The 14347-nt window shown below is 32.1% G+C and overlaps 1 protein-coding gene across 2 annotated transcripts in view; it reads right to left on the reverse strand.

Annotated features, from left to right (window-relative positions):
- Positions 1-1097: 1097 nt before the first annotated feature.
- LOC150110567 (max dimerization protein 1-like) overlaps positions 1098-14347 on the reverse strand; it is a 144088-nt gene continuing 130838 nt past the window's right edge. For both annotated transcript variants that reach the window (XM_090399771.1, XM_090399780.1), the window contains one exon: positions 1098-5058. In XM_090399771.1, coding sequence (XP_090255897.1) covers positions 4922-5058 — 137 coding nt within the window. In that variant the 3' untranslated portion in view covers positions 1098-4921. The remainder of the gene's footprint in view (positions 5059-14347) is intronic.

The following is a 14347-nucleotide window of genomic DNA, read 5'->3' on the forward strand; positions in this document are numbered from 1 at the left end:
AAACCATTGTAACTTAGAGATCTAATAGTTGGCTTAGAAATAAAAACACTTGATCAAAACCTAGGGGCAATATATATGAAAGTTTTGGAGTAACATATGGCAGAAACATATTAAAAATGAAGATAACAGAAAAGAAGTTATCACTGTTAGCATTAAAGAATGTTTGAACTCAGCTGATCTAAGGTTGATACTGGACATTTAAACAGAATGAAAGAGCAGAAATATTAGCAATATTCGTAATATGATGCAAAGATTGTAAGAAAAAAGACCCAGAGGAAAACCAAGTTCTAGGTGATTTGATTAGAAGTGCCCTAGAAGAATGAAATGTAAGATCTGACAAATAGATGTTATGTGGGAGATGAATTAATCACCTAATGTGAAACCATAGTTCTGTTTAATGGAAGTTCAACGTGGCTTGACAAAGTTCCATGTTCAGTCTTTAGAGCAAGGTTTCTGGAATATGTAAAATATAAATAAAAAATACTTAAAAAATTAATAAAAATAGAAAACTCCTTAACCTACCTGCAGTACTAATGTGCTATAGGTTTACAACCTTTCGTGGGTGGAAGAAAGAAAAATTAATTTGTAGGAAAATTGCTGATAGGTAATTAGCTAATAGATGTCAACTTAATCTTGTACATGTCTTGAGGATACACATCAGGAATTTTATGATGATGATTATATTTTTAAGAGATTATTTAATCTCTCCAACATGCCTTTTACATGGAATAATTGTAAAAGGCATGTTAAAGCTAACTTACCTGCTGCACTTGTAAATTGTGCCATCATTTAGCATATCTTTCTTCTATATGATGCAATGCTTTCTCTACTGTAAAGAATTTTTTTTTCTTGCCATACCATGATGATGTCAATCACATGCAGATGAACACAGATGCAATAATTACTTTTTAGTGTCCTTTTTTTTTTTGAGATCAATTCTAGAAGCATTAACTTTTCACTAATAATTTTATTTTTCTAATCTAAATGTCCGAATTTTATAATAAGGGTAGCCACCATTTCAAATTTTATATATATCTTAGTGATGACTGTTTTTATGTTTTTATGTATTTCAAAGGGAAATTATACACTTGACACAATTTATTACAGGAAATAGGTTTTATTTTAGGAAAATGAACAAAAACAATATTCAGTACATGGAATATGTACAGAAGTTGTGAAAGACCTCTACATGAAGGGCCACATGTCATGTCATTTCGAAGTATCAAAAGATACAAATCCAGGAGCCATTTTTTTAACCTTACAATATACACACTCAATGAAATGCAGCCTTTGCATACAACATCAACACGGTTCTTCAGATTAAAGTCACCTGAGTGACTTGGAGATTCCCTTTTTCAATTTATCTGGGAATCTATATTTCATTATCTAGGCTCTATTTAGTTTGCAGAACCTTTTCATAACCAGCAAGTTTCAAAAATACATTATATCCTTTTTTATAATGCCCTTCTCTATATAACTACACACAAAACATTTCTGTTTTATTTAATCTTGTGCCCAAGCATATTTACAAAGGGACAAGGTGCTTGCTGGAGGTGGCAGTGAATGAAATACCATGCCTTTAAGGCAAGAGCCAGTCTCTCCATTAGCAACCAATCATTTCTGAATATCTACCTTAAGAATATTTCAAATATATTTGGCCAACATTAATGAATCTTATACTAATATCACTAAGTGTTTTTTTTTTGTTCTTTGTAATGATTCGGCAAATTATATAATTAAATGAAGAGAAAATAATCCCTCCTTAGTTCCATGTATTAAAGCAAAGAACAAAGATGCTTAATTAGGAGCAGAGCAATGCAGTATTGCAGAAATATATTGTGCTTAAAAGTGAACTTTTTGAAATGGACTCCATGAGACCTTTAACGACTTGAAGTCATACATGAAGTCAAGAACATTCAATAGTTACGAAAGAACTCTTTGCTCTGTCCCAAGATAATAAGCATTAATCAAAAATAGTTTATCTTCAGCTATCATATACACATTATTTCACCAAATTCTTTACCACTATATGATCACTGTTTAGAGAGGAAAAAATGATTAAAAGCTACATTCTAACTTTTAAAAGTTTTTTTTTTAAAAATCTAATGGTACACTTATTTTTTTTTAATAATTACAAGTTATTGCAAACTGGGAAATATCTGCAAATATTTTGGTTAAATTAAAAATATTTCATTTAAAATGTAGTTTATTCACCATCATTCATAGTTGTCAGGATGAATTACGGTATTATCAGTCCTGATATTATTTCAAAGTACCACAATGAACTTTGGCAGTAATGGAAATTATAATTCTAATGACTAATTCTAAACATAAACATCTGGTCCTCAAAAATAGAAGGAAAAGGTTTTGTGCCAAATCATATCAAATATGTGAAGTAATAACAATATACTTTTTCTTTGACTATGCTAAATATTTTTAATTAAATCACCAGTAATAATTTCAATAAAGTTATATTGAAAAAGCTACGTTAAGCTTTTTTTTTATAGTACACAAGATGATTATTCTAAAAATTAAACTAAGGTTTTGCTTTATATATCTTAACACTTCTTTTAATGTGAAAACCAATATGCATTCATACTGGTTTTGCATGCACAAATGTACAGTATTTAATATCAACAAATTATTTTTCTATTTTCTTAGATTTGTACTGGGTGCAAATTACAACTTAAGTATATGAATTTTTTTTTTTTTTAAACTGACACTAAAAACTTCATGTTACACATAAAGTATCCAAAAATAAAGAATTTAACATAACAAAGATAACAACACCAGAACCAGAACAGAAACAAAAGAAAGATACTTCACACAGTTCTTTTACAGATAATTCTCTATATAAAAATTAAATAATCTGAAAACAGAAAAAAGAAATAACATATGAAAGCAATATCAACTACTAACAGGTACTGATTGTCATTTAGATTTGTTTTACAATTTTATAATCATATATCACAAATAAATATTTTGGTTCCTAAACAAAGTTTGTGCAAGTAAAATCATCATTTGAATGAATAAACAAAAAGAAAAAAAAAATCACTGATACTGATTTAAGGTAAACTATTTATAAGGGATGGCAAATCCCCATTATTCAAAAATATTATCAAGATTTTGCTCAAAGTTTTAGTTCACTGAGGCTACCAATGAGTGGGATCTCATTCTAAACTCAATAGCAGCCTATAGGTATTTTGGAAAAAGTGGATATGTTAAGATGCATTAAATATCATATAAAAAAAAAATCAAAATGTTGCATCGGCTTTAAGGTTTTCACATGCAATAGGTTTTCTGACTAGGGATTTTTAGATTTCAGAAAATAACTTTAAGTCAATTTTTTTTTTTTTTTTTTTATGTATCACAAAAATTTAACATTTATGGCACTGAGCAATTCTCAATTTGATAATGGGATGCCTGGTTTTATGGTTCTCTTCTGACTAGAAAGTAGAAGCAATTATTTAAAAATTTCTTTTGAAGAGTGCCACTTTTTTTGGTATAAATATTACTGAAATAATACTAACAGTAAACTGTTTAGACGGAAGCACTATCAATACAAAATTACAGTATACAACTCTTTTGAAAGAAGGGTATGCAAGCTGAGGTAAATTTTAATAGAAGCTAAAACACAGTTATACACATTTTTTTTTTCACTGAAAGCTATGCTGGTAAAATAAATCCACAACTACTATGAAAAACTACTGATACAATTAAATTAATTTTAAGTTAGCTAAAAATAAATGCACAAAACAGCTCAGATTATTATACAACAGAAAATCTCACTTATCTAACTGGAGATCCATTCCAGAATACTTAATGTTACTGGAATTTTCAAAGGGTTACTTAACGGCATCATCTACACAACTACTAACATTAAGTATAAATGATAAACTCAAAAAATATATTTTTTTTTTAATAAATTAGTAATCAAAATATTTCAGACTTTTATATATATTCTGATTTGGCAGAAAACCTTTTTCAGGATTTGTGAACAACAGTAATCAAATGAGAGCAATCACCATACGGCAAAAAAGAGATACTGTACAATTAAAAACACCGGAATTCAACTGTTTTGTAAATGTTCCTAACATAAAACTTTAAGGCATGTTCAATATTAAATATTTTTAATTATATAGCACGTTTCTTTTATACAATATAAAGTGGGTAGTCTTTCTTCAGGTGGGCATTAATGGAGTATTATTTTAAAATATTTAGCCAAAGTGGCCTATAATGACAGAAAAAAGAAATAAAATATACAAGAAGTTCTCTGTAAAATTTTACAACCCAAATAAATATTTTCTCCATCACATATAGTAAAACTGGCTCTTTTGACAAAGAATGGACCACCCATCCAAAGATAAAATTAGCCAGCAAATAATTACTTTTACAAAGTCACAGACTTTAAAATATAAATTATGCATTTCTCTTGGATTTAGTTTTATGTTTACAAGGATACATCTCTGTTTCGCCAATACTACATACATACATACATATGTACACAGCAAAATTGCTGTAAATTTTTGGAATCTACCTGTGACTTTCATCCATTCCACTATAAATATATGTAATATATCATCTTCAACATTTTCCACTGACCTGATAGCTTTTACAATCTTGTAGAGTGGAGGGATATATACTAAAACAGAGCAGTTTTGATAACTGGAATGAGCAAATTCCTTCCTTCAAATTCCTGTAGGTATCAATGAATCACCATAGGAAATGTGCTACCAGTTCACTGTAAAGATCCAATATCCAGGAGGGTGTGTCCACCATCAGTATCTCACATAATGATTTTTTTTCTTCCTTTTTTTTTGGGCCACTATACTTGCACTGGTGACAATTGGCAAAAATCTGCAGTAACTGGCAAGGAGACTGATGACAGTGTCCACTTTTATAACCTCACAGTTAACCAATGTTAGATGGAGCTTTCTTCAGTAAGAGAAAGTCGTTTGGTACTAATAGAAACCCCACCATCACTATTCAAACTTTGTATGCTGCTATGGTCATCGGTATCACTCTGATTGCTATTATAGCCCATAATGTCAACTTCATCTGTTAAAAATATTAAGAAAATTATTAATTGTGTATAATTTAATTTATTCAAATAGCATAATTATTTAATTACTCAAAGTTATGATATTATTAAGAAATATATAACAATGTTTATATACTTTTGTTATTATGTTTAAAAGACTTCAAAAGTATTTTGTTTAGAAAAGTAAAAGTCCAAGTTTCATAAATATAAGGTTTAAAATTTTGAAAAATTAGGAGTAACGTAACATATTAGTCAATATTAGTTATATATAATATATAACTAACGAATATAATAACTTAATGTTAGTTCATTATTGAATTGCCAATGATATTACCTCATTCTAGCTACACAAAAAACTTGATATTTTTGTTTTGTTGACCATAAAGTTATTTTTTAGAAAAAAAAAAGTTCTAAATTATTCAGGCTGACAATTTTTAGAATTAACAGTCTTTCTATAACAAATAACTAGACACAGCTTGCACTATTAAAGGAAGGTCAATACATGTTGTAGCAACTATACACAAAATTATTTTTGTGTATAGTTGCTACAATATGGAACTTCCATATTTGCATAATTTGAAAATTGAAACTTGTATAGCTCTAAAAGAGAAATATTATTCACAGTTTGGTGGGAAATTAAAGTATAAAAAAATAATAATAATCATTCTTCCATTTTCAATGGCATTTAAGAGCGATTCTAAGAAATAGCCAATTTACAATGAAGTGTTATCACAGAAACACTGATGAGCACGTAAGTGCTCTTTATACAGTTTTAGTTACCGCACCTACTGGTAATATGCAAGTAACAAACCAACCCAGGGTCACCTCGTCAGTTTGATGATACTCTGGCAGTTTGGCGCCAGCTTTTGCCGGGCAACGACTGTCCATGAACTCGACCTCGTGATATGTACAATGCGTGCGTGCAGAGCGAGCTCGTATGCATTATTCGTACATTAAAGGGAAGTCGCACTACCTTCCCTTTTCTTCCAATACAATTCCACACTCTGATCATAATTCGGATACTAATATCTTTTAAATACGCCTATTAATATGACGGATAGAATATTCGCATTTACTCTATTAAAAAAGACTACGCGAAAATAAAGTAGCAATTACGAATAATGTCCAGTATTTATTCTCATGATTTTTTTCCCCTTTACGAAGAAAGAAAAAAGGAAAAGGTTTCAAAAAAATGTTAATCATTCAAAATAAAGGGAAAACTATTATCGTTCAAAACGAAAGATATGAACAATTATCTCTTTATCATTGCGGCCCTACTAATGTTTCTCTGCGAAGTCCTACTCTTTCGCTGCTAGGCGAATCCATGTACAGAATATGCACGTTGATTTCAGATGATCGCTAAACGGCCAAACTCTAACGATGTTTATTTAGATGCTTCATGTTCTCCCTAGACAAATCAAAATAAAGAAAAAAAGAAGTATAACTAGTGTGCCAATGCCTGAAATTATCGATTTCAATGGGTCGCCTAAGGCGCTGCGGCAAGTCAGTCAAATTGACACCAGCGAAGCTATTTATTAGAACGTTATTACCTAAGTTCAAAAAATGACGATAATCTATAAAGCATCCTTATACTATGTGAAAAGGTGCAAAATGTGTATATCGGATTCGTTTTGGCCGACAGTACGAAAGTTATTCTTACCAGACAGATTTCATTGAAATCTCGTATTTGGAATCCTCCGAAAAATTTGCGGAGCGCTTTGGTTGCATGGCATATCAAACTACGACACGCTTTGCCTGTTTGTTCCCAGGAAACAAGCAGGCAAAACGTATCAAAATTATATATTGCAGAAACTTTTTTTTATGGCTGGATGAAATTTAATAAAATTTGAAATTCATTTTGTCCACTTTGTGTCACGCAATTTGTGAAACGTGCCTAAAATAGTTATGTACTGAAATTGCATAAAAATAATTTTAATATCAACAGACAAATATTTAATTTTTAGAGAAATCAATTTAGGTTTTCTTTATTTCGTATCTGCAGTTTTAACGTCATACGGCCATGCTGTACAGAATGACTTGATTTCTAACACACAGAGGCGTGGTGGTAAATTTTTAACAACCGGCTGGCTAAACAAAATACTAAACAAATAAAAAAAAAATTCTAGAAACACGAAATCTTTGCGTTTTTATTTTATTATTATTATTATTTATTTATTTTTTTTTTTGAAAAATAACATTCGTGTAAAATAATACTAGCAGAGATAATCCCATCCCTACCAGGCTGCCGCACCGCAACTGGATTTTCCGTGTCACAATATCCAAATGTCATTCGCCATTGTCGATTAAAGTGCATGCAGCTCTATAGCCATTGTCGGTTTAACAACTGGCTCGCAAAAATTTTGAAAATTTAACAATCGGCACGCACGAGGACCAATATTGTACCGGTTTCAGTACACCAATGGTTCTATCGTGTGGTGACATTGTGGGCATGTCCCAGTTCATATCTAAATGAATTAAGAATATTCTATGTTGAACTCCCTATTAGTCATTCAAATTACTCAATTTCGTTTTAGTTCGTTTTCAAATACATTTTGGGTTAAATGTATTATTGCATTTATGTACCCAGCAGAATTAATTTTGAATTTCTCGACAAAACATTTTAATATCAACTGCGACCAGCTTTACTGCATACATAAAATACTTATTTTCTTATGACATATGCTAACAATTGTCATTGTAATGAAAATGATACATAGGAATAGCAGCTATGAGCCTGGAATTTTACTAGAGTTATTTACATATAACTATTGCAAAGACTGCAAAAGCCAGATAACTAGAAAGAGGCCTCCATATAGCTCGTAAGGAGCGCAGGGAACTATTTGGGCTTATGACCAGATGTCTGATTTACCTTCGCGAGGTGCGTCCTGGTAATCTGAGACATAGCTGACCACACCCTATTCTGTATTTCAATACACGAAACCAAAAACATGCACTATGATGGTAATATCATTGAAAATGATGTCGGCGTGGTATCTTCCGGTTCGAGGACCTGGATGAACAGTGAAAATAGCAGAGGCATTACAAAATACTGTGTTGTCATAACAACGTCATCTTTCTAAATAATAACTATAAGGCGATGTATCCGAACAATATGGATCAGGAGACAAGAGTGAGCAACTGTAGCATTTAATCAAACACGAAGATAAATAACTTTTGGGAAGCAGTCTAAGATTACAAGAGTAATGGAAACAATTTTCCAAATGGGAAATTGTTTTTTTTTTTTAATTTTTTTTTTTAGTTAATTTTATCCGAAGAAAAAAAAAAAAAAAAAGTTGGACACCTACAACACATTTAATATACCATGGCCAAGGGTTGGATAATCTTTTGCCTTCAGTGCTCTAATTACCGGATAGTGATCTCACACTGGAAAGGAAATCGCACAATTTTATGACTTTTACAAACATTCATATGACAGTTGGGTTCGAATGGCCGAGGGGATAGCGAAATGCTAAATCTACTCTCCATCAGAACGGCAGTATAAGAAAGATGTTTACGTTCTAATCCAAGTTTTGGATATCTGAAAAGACGGGGGAAATTTTGGGGTCATTTGAAAGCACAACGGATGTAACTCATTTTTGCTGCAGACATACAGCAGAATCTGAAATAAATCCCATATATATATATATTTTTTTTTTTGGGGGGGGGGGATGAAAAATTGTGGTTTGGTTGGAATTACGGCCGAAGCAATTGGCTATGGAGGCGGTGAATTATCTGTACGCGACCGACACTCATTTTCAGCTTAAAGCCGCTAATAAATGTTCTCTGCATCCTCAACGAGATTTGAATTCAGGTATTTTTGACAAATGAAGGCCAAATATCGCGCCTTCTTCGACACTGCACTACACGTGTTAAAAATTTGGATAAAAACGACCAGAGCTAACAGCAGTGGAAAATAGACATTTGGTTATTGTTTTGGAAAGTCATTACTAACACTATAACGCACCAAAGACGTGCACAAGTTAATGTGAAGAGAATACACACATCTTGTCATCTGATTACGTTATTTGATAGTGGCATTTTCAGTGCTGGGGATAAGAGATAATGGAGACTGAAAACAGGAAATCATTAAGAATATCTCTGGGTAGATTAACTAATAGCCAGGAGTAAATGAATACTAAGGCAAAGAAACAAGGACGATAAAGATTATATGAGGAAGGGGAGAAGAAATATATGGATATTCTGGATGTCTAGGGAAAAAAAAAAATAAGAAAAAAAAATTCTGAAAAGCCAGTGCCAAAAAGGGTGGCGAAAATGATTCAGACAGTATGAAATGCCAGCAAACCTGAAATGTGACAGCTAGCTACATATGATAGTCAACTTTGACTTAACACAAAAATGCTTTATCAGAAGATCCAATCCCCGGGTGATTGAAACAGTGCCAGAAAAAAGGGAAACGACAAGATTGCGAGAATAATATGGGAATATTCCTATTGGATGTACGAAGCATGAAAGCTAACCTGAAAAGAAGCAGATTTTTACTTTTAAAACAAACTGAAAAACCATGAGAATATATTAACGACATCTCTTAGTTCTGTATAATCACCTGAAAAGGAACATGATAAAGTGCCAACGGAAAAACTATTCTAAACACTAAAATTATATAGTGCAAATGAAAGACAAGACAAAGTGAAAACCGAAACTGCTGCATTCTCTGAAGTAAATAATTCACGTAACATATTTCACCTTTTTGTTGTTGTTGATCTAAAAATGACAAATTAAATACAGAAATACTAAAATAATAATAATAATAATAATAATAATAATAAAAAGGACAAGTATGATTGCGAGCTAGTTAAATATTTAACTAGCTCGTTAAATATTTAATTAAATCACATTTGTTAATTAAATATAACAAATGAGAAACTAGTCTATGCTGAAATCAATTTTAATATATGGAGTGGACAGTGGGAGTCAGAAAACAAAAGTTGATTAAAGGCCATATACAAACTGAGATATTAGAACATTATTAGTATTCAAGAATGACAAAGTTGAATTAATTTAAGTTATAATCGCTTAAATAGAACGGAGAATAAAATATTAGTAAAACAAGGATAAGAAGCAAAAATGACAGATAAAATATGAAATAAAATATCCCAAGGAAGCTCAATCCGGATAGACTGATGCAAATTGAGAGTTCTGCGAAGACGAATGTAAGAATCAACCATACTGGAGACAAGAAAAGTAAGAGACCCATTTGTCCATACATATTTCGAATAGTAAATACTAATGAATGACACAATACTCCAATACAGTAAACTGTACTCAAATGAATAAAAATTTCGAATAAATAAATCATAAAACAAATATTTCTTCATACAAAATATATAAAATTTTAGTTGGATATTTATAATATAATAATAGTTTTAGTGAATAAAATGCAGACGATGTAATTAATGAAGAAAGGAATTCATTTGCAGCAATAAGTAAGCATATCGTGTACAGATTGGGCTGGAACAATTTTAACAAAAAAGAACGCTTACTGTTTCCCAGCAAATTGATTCACTCGTTTCCAATCCCAATTAAGTCAACTTACTGTACTTCCAAAATTCTGAAAATGTCGATTGACAAGAGTATTTCTTAATTAAGATTAAGGATATGGAGCTCAAAATAGTTAGTTACTATACCTTTACATATATAGGTACGCTTACATGAAGTGATAACGTCGATTTATAAAAAAAATCACCACGACCATGCAAGACAGACTATCAGATGCTCGCAACAGGTCGCTGACCTCCCATACTAAGTGGCACACTTCGCCTTCCAGGCGACGGCCATTCAATACCAAGGGCGACGACTTCGTCTATTCAACAATGACCAAAAACAACAAAGAATGCAAACGCCTTCTATTTCTAATTAACATGGCAGTTTTATAGCAACCAGGGTCAGTCATCCACTCGGTGACAAATAGAACGTACTGTGTATATACAAATGAAAAATTATCTGATTTTTCATCTATAACACAACTATTAATACATCAAAAGTTGTGTAGTCGCTTTTTTCCGTCGCGTTTGTTACAAGCAAACATGATGAAACATTTGCGGAAACTAACCTAAGCAATATATAAAAGTGAAAACGGTACAGCGCTGCTGGGGAAATCAAAGCACAATCCTATCCCACCTCCTCCCCACAAAAACTAAAATGCACTGAGTATATTCATCCGATGGATCGTACATTTTATAAGCGAATTTTTCAAGTCTTCAGATGTACTTTTCAATATTTTATTTTTAAGCGGTGCATTTTTTCAGATACTTTTTTATGCTACAGAAATTAAGACCTCCATATCAATTCAAAACACAGAATGCGTAGTAAAAATATAAAACAAACTATAAATTGAAATTCCACTATTGCATGTATGGTTCTATATATAACTTTTAGATGGTAGATGATTTTCCTCGTACGATGCGAGACCACCACTCTGATTACTGGAGACCACAAGTGGCTCGAACAATGTTCTGAGACAGAGTTCTGGATCAGCCAATTATCCCATCTACGGTACTAATATACCAACAACTTTTCTTGGATGGGATTCACATAAAAAATTGATTTAATAAAGACAGCAAGAAGAAATGTCTTGCATAATTTTTCTTTCCTTCCTATTCTAAAGTGTTGTCTCTATTGAAAACATTCAATTTCTAGAAGTTAGTTTTACATTGTTGGCGCAATGACGCCCGTTCACTTCTGATCACCTGTCAAGATAAGAAGGAAACAAAGTAGCAAACGATTCACTATATAAGTCAGCAATTTTTCTTAAGCATAACAGTTCTGAAAAATGCTTTCATTTCGGCAAATAACTGCTGCTAGAATTAATTTATTCCATTTAAAAATAAATTTACAAACTGAAAACTATACGCAACACACACAAGCAAATTGTTTTTAATTTTTGCAGTACCAAGGTTCTCCACCCTGAAATCAGTCAGAATACACAAAATTCATAATTCAGAGTCGAATAAGCTTCATCCCTTCTGCAGTAATCAGTGGCAAATTAAAAATAATAATAATAAACTCAAGGAAACGAAATGACCAATGCTCGGCTTTTACAGGCTTAGGGAAGGACATATATTAGAACTTAAACACGTGAAAACTTACTGCACATTTCTAGTTCTCCTTCGAAATTACTTTTTCATGGCATATGAACTGATAATAAGAGAGAATGAAACAACCAACTGGGGGAAGAGAGACATCTTCAGTAGAATGTTACTCTTCATCTTATAATTATTGAATATAGCGGACATTTCGAAAGACTGATTTATTTTTATGACAATTGCAACTACGAAAGTTTCAGCGTATTTAGTCTAAACATCAAACTCCAAGACAATTTTTATAGGATTACGAGTGGGTTGGTATGTGACGCAACAGCAAATGGGAGAGTAAAAATAATAAATGAATGAATGCTTAAGAAGACAAAAACATTTATGTGCCTGCTGCACGTAAATGTGCATACTACCACTCTTTCCTAGAAGTACTATTACTTGTTCATAATGTATTTTTAATAATTATTTTAAATTGTTTTTATCTACAATTTTTACAACTCTTCCTTTAATCTCTAAATAGCGTAATCGTATACTTCAGATGAGACCGAGATACGAGCTAGTATGCACATGCCATGTGACTCATTCTTATGCTTCATGTTTTGAATGTAATTATCGTAGAAAGTTTTTTACCTTGGGTATAATATATGTTTAAGACACCAAGTTATTTTAAATATAAACCTGGTTTTTTTTACTCCATTTCCCAAGTAAGCAAACAGACAAGTCAGCCAAGTTTGCGCCTGCAAGTGTTGCAAGTCTAGCTGACCCTGCACGTAGTGCAAGTCCAAAGAAACTCGTGGTAAAGGTAGAATAAGCTCTGATCACTATTCTTAATATTTACCCTTAATGCAAAGCACATCTCCTGGAGGAGATGTATGATGCTATGTATTAAAGGCAAGGGGCCACTACCCAGACCGGTTTCGACCTTTATTGAGGTCTCATCAGTGGGAGCCAGGCTAAGAAATACTAAGTTTTAAGTAATACAGAGCTTATAAATATTTTATCAACACAAGTTACCATAAGGTGCTTAGACCTTATTAAATAAAAATCTCAGGATGAGAGATAGATGTAGAAAAATTTTTACCTTGGGTATAATATATGTTTAAGATACCAAGTTATTTTAAATATAAACCTGGTTTTTTTTACTCTATTTCCCAAGTAATAAAAAAGACAAGCCAGTCAAGTTTGCACCTGCAAGTGTAGCAAGTCCAGCTGACCCTGAATGGCTCCCACTGATGAGACCTGAATAAAGGTCGAAACCGGTCTGGGTAGTGGCCCCTTGCCTTTAATACATAGCATCATACATCTCCTCCAGGAGATGTGCTTTGCATTACGGGTAAATATTAAGAATAGTGATCAGAGCTTATTCTACCTTTACCACGAGTAGCCTTGGACTTGCACTACGTGCAGGGTCAGCTAGACTTGCAACACTTGCAGGCGCAAACTTGACTGACTTGTCTGTTTGCTTACTTGGGAAATGGAGTAAAAAAAAACAGGTTTATATTTAAAATAACTTGATATCTTAAACAATGTAGTTATCGGTCTATCTCCTGACGATACCCACGTAAAGCTGGATGAAATATATTGGAATTTTTGAATAAAATTCTATTTTTTTTTTACATGTGTAAGCCGTTCAAGTTTTTAAATAAGAATAGCATTTTGATAACTCAAGTGATAAAATAATACATTGAGGGTTATATGGAAATAAGTTGAAATTAAACCCCCCGAAAATGTAAAAATTCGGTGGATCCAAAAAATAAAATTGGCTGCCATATTTAATATGATGCCAGGAAAAATTTAATGTATATTTTATCCCCTCCTCCCCTCTATCTAAAGGACAGGATAACCAAATAATTCGTTAAAAGTGATGACTTCTGGAATAAATCTATCATGAAATGTCCGGGTTAAATACGCGAAACTTTGGCTATAAAATTTCCAGAAACACTAAGTTCTATTTTTGCAATGTTAATAAGTACATATAATAGTATCCGTTCTGCGATAATTTGATACAGGGTGTTTCAAAAAGAATGACCCGATTTCAAATAATTATATTTAATAATGAAAATGTGGTACAGTTACAAAATAAATTACCAAGTATGAAGTGAGGCCTAAAATTCCACTCACCACAATTACAAATGCTCAATGTGCCCTCCACCTGCTGCACGGACATCAAGCCGATAGCTGAATTCATCGGGACATTCTTTTTGAAACACCTTGTATTATCAAAGTGAACTTTCTTTGTGTTCAGCAAAGTTTA

This window comes from Typopeltis vanoorti, chromosome 1 (assembly GCF_054136105.1).
Source record: "Typopeltis vanoorti isolate ZY-2024b chromosome 1, IOZ_Tvanoo_1.0, whole genome shotgun sequence".
Classification (NCBI taxonomy): domain Eukaryota; kingdom Metazoa; phylum Arthropoda; class Arachnida; order Uropygi; family Thelyphonidae; genus Typopeltis; species Typopeltis vanoorti.